Here is a 16,227-nt window from a genome sequence, read left to right as displayed (position 1 = left end):
AAAGTCTCCCAACAAAGAAAAGCCCAGGACCAGATGGATTCACTATCAAATTCTACCAAACATATAAAGGAGAACTAATAGCAATCCTCCTTAAACTATTCAAAAAAATTTGAAGAGGAGGAAATTCTCCCTTACTTATTCTGTGAGGCCAGCATTACCTTAATACCAAAGTCAGATGACAATACAACAATAGGAAAAAGAAAACCACGGATCAATATCTCTGATGAACACAGATGCAAAAATCTTCAATGAAATGCTAGCAAACCAAATCCAACAATACATCAAAAATATAATACACCATGACTGAGTGGTACTTATATCAGAAATGCAAGGATGGTTCAGCTTATGAAAATCAATAAACATGATATATAACATCAACAGAATGAAGGACAAAAATCATGTGATCATCCCAATAGATGCAGAAAAAGCATTTCATAATAGTCAACATTGCTTCATGATTAAAAAATAAAACCTTTCAACAAGCTAGATATAGAAGAAACATACCTCAACATAACAAAGGCTGTATATGACAGATCTGCAGCTATCATCATACTGAATAGGGAAAAGTTGAAAACTTTTCCTCTAAGAATTGGAACAAGATAAGGATGGCTACTTTTACCGCTCCTATTCAATATAGTACTGGAAGTCCTAGCCAGAGCAATCCCGCAAAAGAAAAAAATAAAAGGCATCCAAATTGGAAAAGAGGAAGCCAAATGATCTCTCGTTGCTGAAAAACATGATCTTATATATGAAAATCACAAAAAAACTCCATCCAAAAACTCTTAGAACTAATAAACAAATTCAGTAAAGTTGCAGAATATAAAATCAACATACAAATATCAGTTGCATTTCTGTACACCAACAGTGAAATAGCCAAAAGAGAAATCAATAAGGCAATAACATTTACACTGGCTACAAAGCATAAAATAAAATATCTAGGAATAAATTTAACCAAAAAGGTGAAAGACCTTTAGAAGGAAAACTGCAAAACACAGATGTAATAAATTGAAGAGGACACAAACAAATGGAAAGACATTTCACCCATGCTTATGGACTGGAAGAATTAAGATCGCCAAAATGGCCATGCTGCCCAATGCAATCCCTAAATTACCAACGTCACTTTTCACAGAAAGAGAAAAAATAATTCTAAAGTTCATATGGAACAAAAGATGAGCCAGAATAGCCAAAGCAATCCTGTGGGGAAAAAAAATCTGGAGTTATCACATTACCTGACTTCAAAATATATTACAAGACCAGGCATGGTGACTCACACCTGTAATCCCAGCGCTTTGGGAGGCCAAGGCGAGAGGATGGCTTGTGTCCAGGAGTTTCAGACTAGCCTGCACAACATAGCGAGACACCATCTACACAAAAGATTAAAAATTAGCCAGGTATTATGGAGTGTGCCTGGAGTCCTAGCTACTTGGGAGGCTGAGGTGGGAGGATCACTTGAGCCCAGATGGTCAAGGCTGCAGTGAGCTATGATCATGCTACTGCACTCCAACTGCACTCCTTGATATAGATCAAGGCTATCATAACCAAAATGGCATGGTATTAGTATAAAAATAGACATATAAACATAAAGCATGGAACAGAATAGAGAACCCAGAAATAAATTCATGTAATTACAGCCAACTGATCTTTGACAATGCTGTCAAGAACATACACTGGGAACAGGGCACCCTCTTCAATAAATGATGCTGGGAAAACTGAATAACCATATGCAGAAGGGTGAAACTAGACCCCTATCTCTCATCATGTATAAAAATGAACTCAAGATGGATTAAAGTCTTAAATGTAAGATCCAAAGCTATAAAAATACTAGAAGAAAACCTAGGGAAAAGTCTTCAGGACATCGGTCTAGGCAAAGATTTTATGACCAAGACTTTGAAAGCACAGGCAACAAAAACAAAAAAAGACAAATGAGACTATATTAAACTAAAAAGCTTCTACACGCAAAAGAAACCATCAACAGAGTGAAGAGACATTCTCTTAAATGGGAGAAAATATTTGCAAACTACTCATTTGACAGAGGACTCAAACAATTCAACAGTAAAACAAACACAAATTCATTAAAAATGGGTAAAGGACATCTTTCTTAAAAGACATTTCTTAAAAGAAGACATTTCTTAAAAGAAGACATACAAATAGCCAACAAGTATGTGTTCAACATCACTAATCATCAGGGAAATATAGAGCAAAAACACAATAAGATATCATCTTACACCAGTTAGAATGGCTATTATAAAAAGACAAAAAATAACATATATTGACAAAGATGTGGAGAAAAGGGAACTCTTATATACTGTTGGTGGAAATGTAAATTAGTACAGCCATTATGGAAAACACTATAGAGATTTCTCAAAAAATTAAAAATATGAACCAGCAATTCAACTACTGGATATTTCTTCAAAGAATGTGGAGAATAGGAAATGCTATACACTATTGGTGGGGATGTTAATTAGTTCAGCCACTGTGGAAAGCAGTTTGGAGATTTCTCAAAGAACTTGAGACAGAACTATCATTTGACCCAGCAATCCCATTATTGGGTGTATTATATTCAAAGGAATGTAAATCATTCTACCAAAAAGACACATGCATACGTATGTTCATCACATCACTATTCACAATAACAAAGATATGGATCAACCTAGATGCCTATCAGTGGTGGACTGGATAAAGAAAATGTGGTATATATACACCATACAATACTACACAGCCATAAAAAAGAACAAAATCATGTCCTTTGCAGCAACATGGATGCAGCTGAAGGCCATTATCCTAAGTGAATTAACACAGGAACAGAAAACCAAATACTGCATATTTTCACTTATAAGTGGGAGCTAAACATTGTGTACACATAGATACAAAGAAGAGAGCAATAGACGGTGGGGCCTACTTGAAGGTGGAGGTTGGGAGGAGAGTGAGGGTTCAAAAACAACCTATCAGGTACTATGCTCACTACCTGGGCAATGAAATCATTTGTACACCAAACCCCAGTGATGTACAATTTACCTATGCAACAAATATATACATGTACATGTACCCCTAAACCTAAAATAAAAATGGAAAAAGAAAAAAATTAGTAGTATTTCTATATACTATCTAAAAAAGAAATTAAGAAGACAATTCTATTTATGCCAGCTTAAAAAATAAGATAGCTAGGAATAAATTTAACCAAGGAAGTGGAAGATTTCTACACTGAAAATTATGGAGCATTGATAAAAGAAACTGAAGAAGCAGCAAATAAATGGAAAGATATTCCATGTTCATGGATTGGAAGAATTAATATTGTTTAAATGATCATGCTACCCAAAGCATTACACAGATTTAAAGCAATCCCTATCAAAATACCAAAAATGTTCTTCACAAAAATAGAACAAATAATCTTAAAATTCATATGGAACCACAAAGTCCCCAAATAGCCAAAATGATCCTGAGCAAAAATAACAAAGCTAAAGGCACCTGATTTTAAATTATACTACAAAGCTATAGTAACCCAAACAGCATGATACTGGCATAAAAACACAGACACATAGACCAATGGAACAGAATAGAGGCCTATAAATAAATTTATACACCCATAGCCAACTGATTTTTGACAAAGGTGCCAAGAACACACACTGGGAAAAAAGATAGCCTTTTCAATAAATGGCTTTTAGTCAAATTAAAAGTAGATAAAACAAAGAGAGATCTCAAAGAAGCTAATATTACACCTCACAAAACTAGGAAAGAAGAACGAAATAAGCCCAAAGTATGCTGAAGAAAGAAAATAATAAAGATCAAAGCAGAAATAAATGAAATAGAGACTAGAAAAGCAATATAAAAATCAATGAAACTAAGAGTTGTTTTTTGAAAAGATACAAGCAACAAACCTTTAGCTAAACTAAGAATAAAATAGAGAAGACTCAAATAAATAAGATCAGAAATGAAAGAGGAGACATTACAACTGATATGACAAATACAAAGGATCATAAGAGACTACTGTGAACATTTATATGGCAATGAATTGGATAACCTAGAAGAAACTGATAAATTTCTAGACACATAAAACCTGCCAAGACTTAATCATAAAAACAATAGAAAATCTGAACAGACCAATAAAGATGATATTGAATAAGTAATAAAAAGCCTACCATCCAAAAAAAAACCCAGACCTGGTGCCTTTACTGCTTAATTTTCTACCTGACGTTTAAAATAAGAACTAACATCAGTTCTTCTCAGATTCTTCTAAAAAAGTGAAGAGGTGGAAGGACTTTCACATGATTTTTTTTTTTAGCATTTTTTTTTTTAATTTTTTTTTATTTTTTTTTTAGACAGAGTTTCACTCTTGTTGCCCAGGCTGGAGTGCAATGGTGCGATCTCGGCTCACCACAACCACCACCTCCTGGGTTCAAGCGATTCTCCTGCCTCAGCCTCCTGAGTAGCTGGGATTACAGGCATGCACCACCACGCCTGGCTAATTTTGTATTTTTAGTAGAGATGGGGTTTCTCCATGTTGGTCAGGCTGGTCTTGAGCTCCCAACCTCAAGTGATCTGCCTGCCTCGGCCTCCCAAAGTGCTGAGATTACAGGCATGAGCCAACGCACCCAGCCCATTCACACTATTTTTATGAGGCCAGGATTACTCTGATACCAAGTCAGACAAGAACATTATAAGAAAATAAAATTACAGGCCAAAATCCTTAAATGAACTTAGATACAAAAATCCTTAATTAAATATTAGCAAACAGAATTCAACAACATATTGAAAGGATCATCCACCATGATCCAGTGAGATTGATCCCCTGGGATGCAAGAACGGTTGGACACACACAAATCAATAAATGTGATACCTCACATTAATAGAATGAAGGACAAAACCGTATGAACAGACACTTCTCAAAAGAAGACATTTATGCAGCCAAAAGACACATGAAAAAATGCTCATCTTCACTGGCCATCAGAGAAATGCAAATCAAAACCACAATGAGATACCATCTCACACCAGTTAGAATGGCGATCATTAAAAAGTCAGGAAACAACAGGTGCTGGAGAGGCTGTGGAGAAATAGGAACAGTTTTACACTGTTGGTAGGACTGTAAACTAGTTCAACCATTGTGGAAGTCAGTGAGTCAGTGTGGTGATTCCTCAGGGATCTAGAACTAGAAATACCATTTGATCCAGCCATCCCATTACTGGGTATATACCCAAAGGATTATAAATCATGCTGCTATAAAGACACATGCACACGTATGTTTATTGCGGCACTATTCACAATAGCAAAGACTTGGAACCAACCAAAATGTCCATCAATGATAGACTGGATTAAGAAAATGTGGCACATATACACCATGGAATACTATGCAGCCATTAAAAATGATGAGTTCGTGTCCTTTGTAGGGACATGGATGAAGCTGGAAACCATCATTCTCAGCAAACTATCGCAAGGACAAAAAACCAAACACTGCATGTTCTCACTCATAGGTGGGAATTGAACAACGAGAACACATGGACACAGGAAGGGGAACATCACACTCTGGGGACTGTTGTAGGGTGGGGGGAGGGGGGAGGTATAGCATTTGGAGATATACCTAATGCTAAATGACAAGTTACTGGGTGCAGCACACCAACATGGCACATGTATACATATGTAACTAACCTGCACATTATGTACATGTACCCTAAAAAAGTATAATAAAAAGTAAATAAATAAATAAATCCAATTAAAAAATGGGTAAGGGACCTGAATAGACATTTCTCAAAAGAAGACATACAAATGGCCAACAGACATATGAAAAAATGCTCAATATTGCTAATCATTAGGGAAATGCAAATTAAAACCATAGTGAGTTATTATCTCACATGGATCAGAATAGCTATTATCAAGAAGGCGAAAGATAACAAGTGTTGAAGATGTGGAGAAAAGGGAACACTTACAAAGTGTTAGTGGGATTGTAAATTAGTATGGCCATTATGGAAAACTGTATGGAGGTTGCTCAAAAAACTAAAAATAGAAATACCATATGATCCAGCAATCCCACTTCCGAGTGCTTACCCAAAATATTTGAAATCAGTTTGTTGAGATGTCTGTATTCCCATGTTCAATTCAGTACTATTAACAACATCCAAGTTATGGAATCAACTTAAGTGTCCATCAGTTGATAAATGGATAAAGAAAATGTGGTATATACATAAAATGGAATACTATTCAGCCTTTAAAAAGAAGGAAATTCTGGCATTTGTGACAACATGGATGGAACTGGAGAGCATTATGCTAAATAAAATAAACCGGGCACAGGAAGACAAATACCACATATTCTCACTTATATGTGGGATCTGAAACAATCAAACTCATAGAAACAGCGAGTAAAATGGTGGTTAAAGAGACTAGGGGGTGGGGGGAATAGGGAGATGATGGTCAAAGGGTACAAAATCTCAATTAGGCAGGAGAAATATGGGATTTTCTTAGATCTATTGCACAGAGTAGTAAATATAGTTAATAATAGAGTATTGGACATTTCAAAATTGCTAAGAATAAATTTCAAATGTTCTCACTGAAAAAACTTTTAGGCTGGGCGCAGTGGCTCACGCCTGTAATCTCAGCACTTTGGGAGGCTGAGGCGGGTGGATCACCTGAGGTCACGAGTTCAAGACCAGCCTGGCCAACATGGTGAAAACCCATCTCTGCAAAAATACAAAAATTGGTTGGACATAATGGCAGGTGCTTGTAATCCCAGCTACTCAGGAGGCTGAGGTGAGAGAATCGCTTGAGCCCAGGAGGCGAAGGTTGCAGTGAGCCGAGATTGCGCCATTGCACTCCAGCCTGGGGGACAGAGCCAGAGAGTACATCTGAAAAAAAAAAAAAGAAAAAACTTTACAGTATTTCAGGTGATGACTATGTTAACTAGTTTGGTTTCATTATTCCACATTGTATTCATAAATCATAACATCACTTTTTACCCCATAAATATATATAATTATAAGTTATCAATTTATAATTAAAAAAAGAAATCCTGGTGGAGAGACAGCACTCTTAGCTGAGGCATAAACTTTTATGTACTTATTCATTTATTTATAAACTTTATTTTTTAGAGTAGTTTTAGAGTTTTAGGTTTACAGCAACATTGAGGGGAAAGTATAAAAGATTTCCCATATACTTACTGCCCCCTCACACACATAGCCTCCCCCATTATCAATATCCCCAAAAGTGGTAACATTTGTTATAATCAATGAACCTATATTGACACATCATTATCACCCAGAGTTCATAGTTGACATTAGAGTTCACTCTTGGTACTGTACATTCAATGAGTTTGGACAAATGTGTAATGACATGTATCCACTATTCTAGTGTCATAACAGAATAGTTTCACTGCCCTAAAAATCTGCTTCGCTCTGCCTATTCATCCTACCTCCCACCCCTAACCTCCGGCAAACACTGATCTCTTTACTGTCTCCATAGTTTGACCTTTTTCAGAATGTCATATAGTTGGAATCATACCCTATGTAGCCTTTTTAAATTGGCTTCCTTCACTTAGTAATATGCTTTAAAGATTCCTCCATGTCTTTTCATGCTTGATAGCGCATATGGACTCATTTTAATACTCATCGTAAACACTGCCAACATTGCTTCCTGGAATGGAGGCTGGAGAGAACTTGGGTTCTAAAATTATCCTGGGTGCCAATGCAGCCCATAGTTTCCCAAGCAAGCTATAGACAAGACTGTGCTGACTATTAGAGGGGAATCTGTGGTCATGCTGGCTCCATTCAAAACAATGATTGTAGAAAAGGGTCCCCTCACCCTTTCTGGATAGATGCCAGGATAATGCTTCAGGAAGTGAAGGCCCCAGGCTGAGTATGGTAGCTCACGCCTGTAATCCCAGCACTTCGGGAGGTCAACGCAGGAGGATTGCTTGAGTCCAGGAGTATTTTGAAACCAGCCTGGATGACATAGCAAGACCCCGTCTCTACAAAAAATTAAAAAATTAGATGAGCATGGTGGCACATGCCTGTGTTCCCAACTACTTGGGAGGCTAAGGTGGGAAGATCACTTGAGCCTGGGAGGTTGAGGCTGCAGTGAGCTGTGACCATGCCACCACACTCACTCTGGGCAACAGAGGGAGACCCTGACTCAAAAAAAAAAAAGATTTAAAAATTTTAAAAATAAAAAAGTGAGAACCTCACTTCCTGTGGGAGGGTGGAGGGTAGGATCAGATCAGGGTAACAGCTCAGCTCTGGACTTCTTTTTACTAATGATTGTGGCCTTCTCCTGGGGTCCCACAGGGAGCTCAAAGAGGCCCATGAAGCAGAACTCAGTGAGTTGGAGAACAACTACAAAGCAGCCTTGAAGGCAGAGAAGTTGACTGCCCAAGAGAAGCTAGGTACTGCTGGGACCTGGGAGAATGACCCTGGATGAAGGTCCAGGCGATGGCATTTCTAATAAGCTTCTAGGGTGATTTCCAAGGCACACAAAGGTTTTACTACCTTGGTGATGGGTTTGGGGTGGGGAAGGTGTGCAGAAGAACTCACATTTGAATTTGAAAATGTGCATATCAGAAGACTAATGATGACCCTGTTGTTTTCCTTTTATCCAGAGGAGATGGGAAAAGAATACAAGTATTTGAAGAATATGTTTCGTACGTATCAGGTGAGATACACAGCTCCCTGTTGGATTACAAGAGAAGGAAGGCTCATTCCTGGCTAACATTGGGATAAAGCTAGAGCTTTTGTCCAGAAAATAATGTCCTGAGATTCCCAGCATCCTTAGACCTAAGTGGCACTAGCTGCACCCAGGGGGAGGATGAACCCCATGGCTTCCATGCATGACAAGTCAGGCACCCAAATCCTGAAGAGCACTACTGAAAAATATGTTTGTGATTACAAAAGTAATAGCTTCTCATTTTTTGTAATGGAGCAAAAAGAAATATCACCACCCAAAGACAACCCCTGTTAATATTTGTACTTTGTTAGAACTGCAGTTGAGATCATACTGTATATTGTATAACATCTATATATTTTTTATATGTTCTTTATCAAGCATATAAGAAACTTTTCCCTCCTTTATAATGGCTTGATATTATCCTAATGAAATTGCCATTGGGTTCTAAAATTTTACTGTTCCCCTATTATTGGGCATTTGAGTTGTTCCCAATTGCTTGCTGTAACAGATAATACCACTTTGAATATCTTTGATTCTAGAAGTAGAGTGCTTGGTCAAAAGGAATGAACTTTAAAAAAAGTCAACTTTCATTTTAGATTCAGGGGATACATGTACAAGTTATTGTGTGATGCTGAGGTTTGGGATATGAATGATCTCATTACCCAGCTGGTGAGCATAGTACCCAATAGTTATTCCACCCTTCCCCCTCTTCCTCTCTCCCAATAGCCCCCAGTGTCTACGAGAACACGTGGCACTTGGTTTTCTGTTCCTGTGTTAATTGGCTTTAGGATAATAGCCTCTAGAGCCATCCATGTTTCTATGAAGGACATGATTTTGTTCTTTTTTATGGCTGCATAGTATTCCATGGTATATGTACCACATTTTGTTTATCCAGTCCACTGTCAGTGGGCACTTAGGTTGATTCCATGTCTTTGCTATTGTGAATTGTCTGTGATTAACATACAAGAGAAGGTGTCTTTTTGGTAGAAAAATTTATTTTCTTTTGGATATATACCCAGTAATTGGATTGCTGAGTCAAATGGTAGTTCTGTTTTAAGTTCTTTGAGAATTTCCAAGCTGCTTTCCACCGTCACTGAACTAATTTACATTCCTACCAACGGTGTATAAGCTTTCCCTTTTTCCTCCAACCTCACCAGCATCTGTTGTTTTTTGGCTTTTTAATAATATCCATTCTAATGTGTGTGGGCTGGTATCTCATTATGGTTTTTGATTTGCATTTCTCTGATGATTAGTGACATGAAGCATTTTTTATGTTTTCTGACCACTGTATGTCTTCTTGTTTTTTACACACTATTACATTCTATTTATGACAAGAAATATTTACATGATTGGAAAAAGTAAAAATTGGAGGACAAAAAGCAGATTAGTATTTACCATGGCCTGGACTGGGATTGGGGAAGGGATTGACTACAAAGGGACAGGAGAGAATTACTGGAGATGTAGTGGTAGTTCTGTAACTATCCATTTGTCAAACACATTAAATGTATACTGAACAAGGGCACATTTTACTCAATTAAACTGACATTAAAAAAAGAAGTGAAAAAGAAGAAATTCCATTTAGAATGTTGAAAAACTGTAGATTTAGTTCTAGAATTCTGGGGCTCTATAATTTATTTCAAAATACAGGTTTTCAGCCCATTTTTAACTTATCAAATCTTTATTCAGAAATCCAAAGTTTATATTCAAAAATAGCTCATTTAAATTTGACCATAGGCCGGTGCTGTGGCTCATGCCTGTAATCCCAGCACTTTGGGAGGCCGAGGCAGGCAGATCACCTGAGGTCAGGAGTTTGAGACCAGCCTGGCCAACATGGCAAAACCCTGTCTCTACTGAAAATACAAAAATTAGTCGGACATGGTGGCACGCACCTGTAATCCCAGCTACTCAGGAAACTGAGGCAGGAGAATCGCTTGAACCTGGGAGGCAGAGGTTGCAGTGAGCCGAGATCGTGCCACTGCACTCTAGCCTGGGCAACAGAGCAAGACTCTGTCTCAAAAAATATATATAAATAAATAAAATAAAAAAGAAATAAATTTGACCCTAAAGCTAACACATGTAAAAATTATATAAAAGAAAAGAAAATTGTTCCAACTTTTTTACTTTGGGGTTTTAAAAAAAGTTTTATTTCAATAGCTTTGGGGATACAAATGGTTTTTTTGTTACCTGGATGAATTATATAGTGGTGAATTCTGAGACTTTAGTGCACCCATCATCTAAGTAGTGTATATTGTACCTAATGTGTAGTTTGTTTTTTTTTAAATCACAAGCCACTCTCCCACCTCCCCCTTCTGAGTCTCTAAAGTTCATTAATGAATATGCCTTTGCATATTCATGACTTAGCTCCCACTTTTAAGTGACATCATACAGTTTTTGGTTTTCCACTCCTGTGTTACTTTGCTTAGAATAATGGCCTCCAGCTCCATCCAAGTTGCTGCAAAAGACATTTCATTCCTTTTAATGACTGAGTAGCAGTCTATGGTGTATATATGCCACATTTTCTTTATCCACTCATTAGTCAACGGGCACTTAGGTTGGTTCCACATCTTTGCAACTGTGAATTGTGCTGCTATAAACATACGTGTACAAGTGTCTTTTTCTGTAATGACTCATTTTCCTTTTGGTAGAGATCCAGTAGTGGGATTGCTAGATTGAATGGTAAATCTACTTTTAGCTCTTTAAGAAATCTCCATACTGTTTTCCAAAAGGTTGTACTAATTTACATTCCCACCAGCAGTATATAAGCGCTCCCTTTTCCCCACATCCACACCAAAATATATTGTTTTTTTACTTTTTAATAATGACCATTCTTGCAGGAGTAAGGTGGTATCTCATTGTGGTTTTAATTTGCATTTCCCTGACGATTAGTGATATTGAGCACTTTTTCATGTTTGTTGGCCATTTGTATATCTTCTTTTGAGAAATATCTATTCATGTCATTTGCCCACTTTTTAATGGGATTATTTGTTTTTTTCTTGCTGATTTGTTTGAATTCCTTGTAGATTTTGATTACTAGTCCTTTGTCAGATGCATAGTTTGCAAATATTTTCTCCCATTCTGTGGGTTGTCTGTTTATTATTTCTTTTGCTGTATAGAAGCTTTTTAGTTTAATTAGGTTCTATTTATTTATTTTTGGTTTTGTTGCATTTGCTTTTGGGGTCTTAGTCATGAATTATTTGCCTAAGCCAATGACTGGAAGAGTTTTTCTAATGTCTTCTAGAATTTTTATAGTTTCGGGTCTCACATTTAAGTCTTTGATCCATCTTGAGTTGATTTTTGTATAAGGTGAGAAATATGGATCCAGTTTCATTTTTCTACATGTGGCTTTCCCATTCTCCCAGCACCACTTATTAAATAAAGTATCATTCCCCAATTTATGTTTTTGTTTGCTTTGTCAAAGATAAGTTGGCTGTACATATTTGGCTTCATTTCTGGGTTTTCTATTCTGTTTCCTTGGCCTATGTGCCTACTTTTATACCAGTACCATGCTGTTTTGGTAACTATAGCCTTGTAGTATAATCTGAAGTCTAGTAATGTGATACCTCCAGATTTGTTCTTTTTGCTTAGTATTGCTTTGGCTATTCTGGCTCTTTTTTGGTTCCATATGAATTTTAGAACTTTTTTTCTAATTCTGTGAAAAATAATGTTGATATTTTGATGGGAATTGCACTGGATCTGTAATGCAAGATTACTTTGGGCAGTATGGTCATTTTCACAACGTTGATTCTTCCAATCCATGAGCATAGAATGCATTTCCATTTGTTTGTATAACCTATTACTTCTTTCAGCTGTGTTTTATAGTTCTCTTTGTAGAGATCCTTCACCTCCTTGGTTAAGTACATTCCTAAGTATTTTATTTTTTTGTAGCTGTTGTAAAAGGGTATCAGTTCTTTTTTTGATTCTCTGCTTGGTCGTTGTTAGCGTATAGCAGTGCTACTGATATGTGTACACTGATTTTGTAAACTGAGACTTTACTGAATTCGTTTATCAAATCTTAGAGTCTTTGGAGGAGTCTTTAGGATTTTCTAGGTATACAATTATATAATCTTCAAACAGCAATAGTTTGACTTCTTCTTTTCCAATTTGGATGCCCTTTATTTCTTTCTCCTGTCTAATTGCTCTAGCTAGGACTTCCAGAACTATGTTGAATGAGAGTGGTGAAAGTGAAGGTGGCCATCTTGTCTTGTTGCGGTTCTCAAGGGGAATGCTTTCAACTTTTTTCCATTCAGTATGATGTTGGCTGTGGGTTTGTCATATATGGCTTTTATTATTGAGGTAGGTCCCTTCTATGCCTAGTTTGTTAAGAGTTTTAATTATGAAGGATGCTGGATTTTATTAAATGCTTTTTCTGAATCTATTGAGATGATCATGTGTTTTTTGTTTTCAATTCTGTTTATGTGATGTATCACATTTATTGACTTGTGTGTGTTAAACCATCCCTGCCTCCCTGGGACAAAATCCACTTGAATTATCTTTTTGATGTGCTATTGGGGTTGGTTAGCTAGTATTTTGTTGAGGATTTTTGCATCTATGTTCAACATCAGTGAAATTGGTCTGTAGTTTTTTTTATTTGTTGTGTTCTTTCCTGATTTGGATATCAGGGCAATACTGGCTGCATAGAATGATTTAGGGAGGATTCCCTCTTTCTCAATCTTTCGGAATTGTTTCAGTAGGATTGTACCAATTCTTCATTGAACATCTGGTGGAATTCAGCTGTGAATCCATCTAGTCCTGGGCTTTTTTTGTTGTTCTTGGCAATTTTGAAATTACTGATTCAATCTTGCTGCTTGTTATTCACCTGTTCAGGGTTTCTGTTTCTTCCTGATTTAATACAGGAGAGTTGTACGTTTCCAGGAATTTGTCTATTTCCTCTAGGTTTTCCAGTTTGTATGCAAAAAGGTGTTCATAGTAGCCTCAAGTGATCTTTTGTATCTCTGTGGTTCTGTGGGTTGTAATGTCTCCAATTTCATTTCTACTTGAGCTTATTTAGATCTTCTCTCTCTTCTTTACTTGTTTAATCTTTTCTTCTTTTCTTGGCTAATCTAGTCTATTTTATTTTTTCAAAGAACCAGCTTTTTGTTTCATTGATCTTTTTGTATTTTTTGTTTGAATTTCAGTTAGTTCTGCTCTGATGTTCATTATTTCTTTTCTTCTATCTTTGGGCTTAGTTTTTTTTGTTTCTCCAGTTCCTTGCAGTGTGACATTGTCAATTTGTGCTCTTTCAGACTTTTTGATGCAGGCGTTTAGCACTAAACTTTCCTAGCACTGCTTTTGCTGTATCCCAGAGGTTTTTTTAGTTTTTAGTTTTTTGAGACAGTCTCACTCTGTCAACCAGGCTGGAGTGCGGTGGCACTATCTTGGCTCACTGCAAGCTCTGCCTCCCAAGTTCAAGCAATTCTCGTGCCTCAGCCTCCCAAGTAGCTGAGACTGAGACTACAGGCACCTGCTACCACACCCAGCTAATTTTTGTATTTTTAGTAAAGATGGGGTTTCACCATGTTGGCCAGCCTGGTCTCGAACTCCTGGCCTTAAGTGATCCACCTGTTTGGCCTCCCAAAGTGCTAGAATTACAGGCATGAGCCACCGCACCCCACCTATCCCAGAGGTTTTGATAACTTGTGTCATTATCATTCAATTCAAAAATTTTTTAAATTTCCATCTTGATTTCACTGTTTACCCCAGATATCATTCAGGAATGGATTATTTTATTTCCATGTATCTGTATAGTTTTGAGGATTCCCTTTGAAATTGATTTTTAGTTTTATTCTGCTATGGCCTGAGAAGATACTTCATAGGATTTCAATTTTTAAAAATTTATTGAGACTTGTTTTGTGACCTATCATATGGCCTATCTTAGAGACTGTTCTATGTACCAATGAGAAGAACATACATTCTACAGTTCTTGGGTAGAATGTTCTGTAAATAGCTGTTATGTCCATTTGTCATTTAAGTCCATTATTTCTCTGTTGGCCTTCTGTCTCAAAGACTTGTCTAGTGTTGTCAGTGGTATATTAAAGTATCCCACCATTACTGTGTTGCTGTCTATCTCATTTCTTAGGTCTAGTAGTAATTGTTTTATGAATCTGCAAGCTCCAGTGTTAGATGCATGTAAATTTAGGATTGTAATATCTTCTTCTTGGATTGATCCTTTTATCATTATATTGACCATCTTTGTCTTGTTTTACTGTTGTTGCTTTGAAGTTTGTTTTGTCTGATATAAGAATAGCTACTCCTGCTTGCTTTTGGTGTCCATTTGCATGGAATATCTTTTTCCACCCTTTTCCCTTGAGTTTATTTGAATCCTTTCATGTTAGGTGAGTCTCTTGAAGACAGCAGATATTTGGATTGTGATTTTTGTTATCCATTCTGTCATTCTGTATTTTTTAAGTGGAGCGTTTAGGCCATTTACATTCAACATTAATATTGAGATGTGAAGTACTCTTCTCTTCATCATGTTAATTGTTATGTATATAGCTTTTCTTTTTTCATTCTGTTATTGCTTTATAGACTTCATGAGTTTTAAGCTTTCAAGAGATTCTATTTTGGTGCGTATTTGGCTTTTGTTTCAATGTTTAAAACTCCTTTTAGCCCACCTTTCTTTCTTTCTTTTCTTTCCTTCCTTCCTTCCTTACTTTTTTTTTTTTTTTTTTTTTTTTGATAGAGTCTGGCTCTGTTGCCCAGGCTGGAGTGCAATGGTGCAATCTTGGCTCACTGCAAACTCTGTCGCCTGGGTTCAAGAGATTCTCATGCCTCAGCCTCCCAAGTAGCTGAGATTACAAGCATGCACAATCACACCTGGCTAATTTTTGTATTTTTTAGTAAAGACAGGGTTTTGCCGTGTGGCCAGGCTGGTAGCATTTCTTGTAGTGTTGGTTTGCTAGTGACAAATTCCCTCAGCATTTGTTTATCTGAAAATGACTTTTATTTCTCCTTCAATTACAAAACCTAGTTTTACAGGGTACAGAATTCTTGGCTGACACTTTTTTCTGTTTAAGGAGATTGAAGATAAGACCCCAATACCTTCTGGCTTGTAAGGTTTCTGCTGAGAAGTCTGCTGTTATTCAGATAGGTTTTCCTTTATAGCTTACCTGATGCTTTTGTCTTACTGCTCTTAGAATCATTTCCTTCATGTTGAGTTTAGATAGCCTGATGACTATATGCGTTGGTGAAGATCTTTTTGCAATTAATTTCCCAGGAGTTCTTTGAGCTTCTTGGATTTGGATATCTAGATCTCTAGCCACGCCAGAAAGGTTTTCCTCAATTATTCCCTGAAATAAGTTTTCCAGACTTGTTATTTTCTCTTCTCCCTCTGGAACACCAGTTATTCTTAGGTTTGGCTGTTTAACATAATCCCATATTTCTTGAAGACTTTGTTCATTTCTTTTGATTCTTTTTTCTTTATTTTTGTCTGATTGGGTTAGTTTAAAAACCTTGTCTTCAAGCTCTGAAATTCTTTCTTCTACTTGTTCTAGTCTATTGTTAAAGCTTTCTGCTGCATTTTGTATTCCCTAAGTGTGTCTTTCATTTCTAGAAATTCTTACTGTTTTTTCTTGATAATACCTATATCTC

At 36.7% G+C, this 16,227-nt stretch overlaps 1 protein-coding gene across 9 annotated transcripts in view; it reads left to right on the top strand.

The window, feature by feature from the left end:
* Positions 1-16,227, top strand: part of FLACC1 (flagellum associated containing coiled-coil domains 1) — a 78,280-nt gene that overhangs the window by 24,747 nt on the left and 37,306 nt on the right. For all 9 annotated transcript variants that reach the window (XR_010129673.1, XM_055379399.2, XM_019022112.3 and 6 more), the window contains 2 exons: positions 8,265-8,362; positions 8,576-8,628. Coding sequence is in view for 8 of the 9 variants with exons in the window: in XM_055379399.2 (XP_055235374.1) it covers positions 8,265-8,362; positions 8,576-8,628 (151 nt within the window). In the remaining variant the exon portion in view is untranslated. The remainder of the gene's footprint in view (positions 1-8,264; positions 8,363-8,575; positions 8,629-16,227) is intronic.

Source organism: Gorilla gorilla, chromosome 11 (genome assembly GCF_029281585.2).
Source record: "Gorilla gorilla gorilla isolate KB3781 chromosome 11, NHGRI_mGorGor1-v2.1_pri, whole genome shotgun sequence".
Lineage (NCBI taxonomy): Eukaryota > Metazoa > Chordata > Mammalia > Primates > Hominidae > Gorilla > Gorilla gorilla.
Note: the sequence above shows the minus strand (reverse complement) of the source record. Positions and strands in the feature narration are given on the sequence as shown.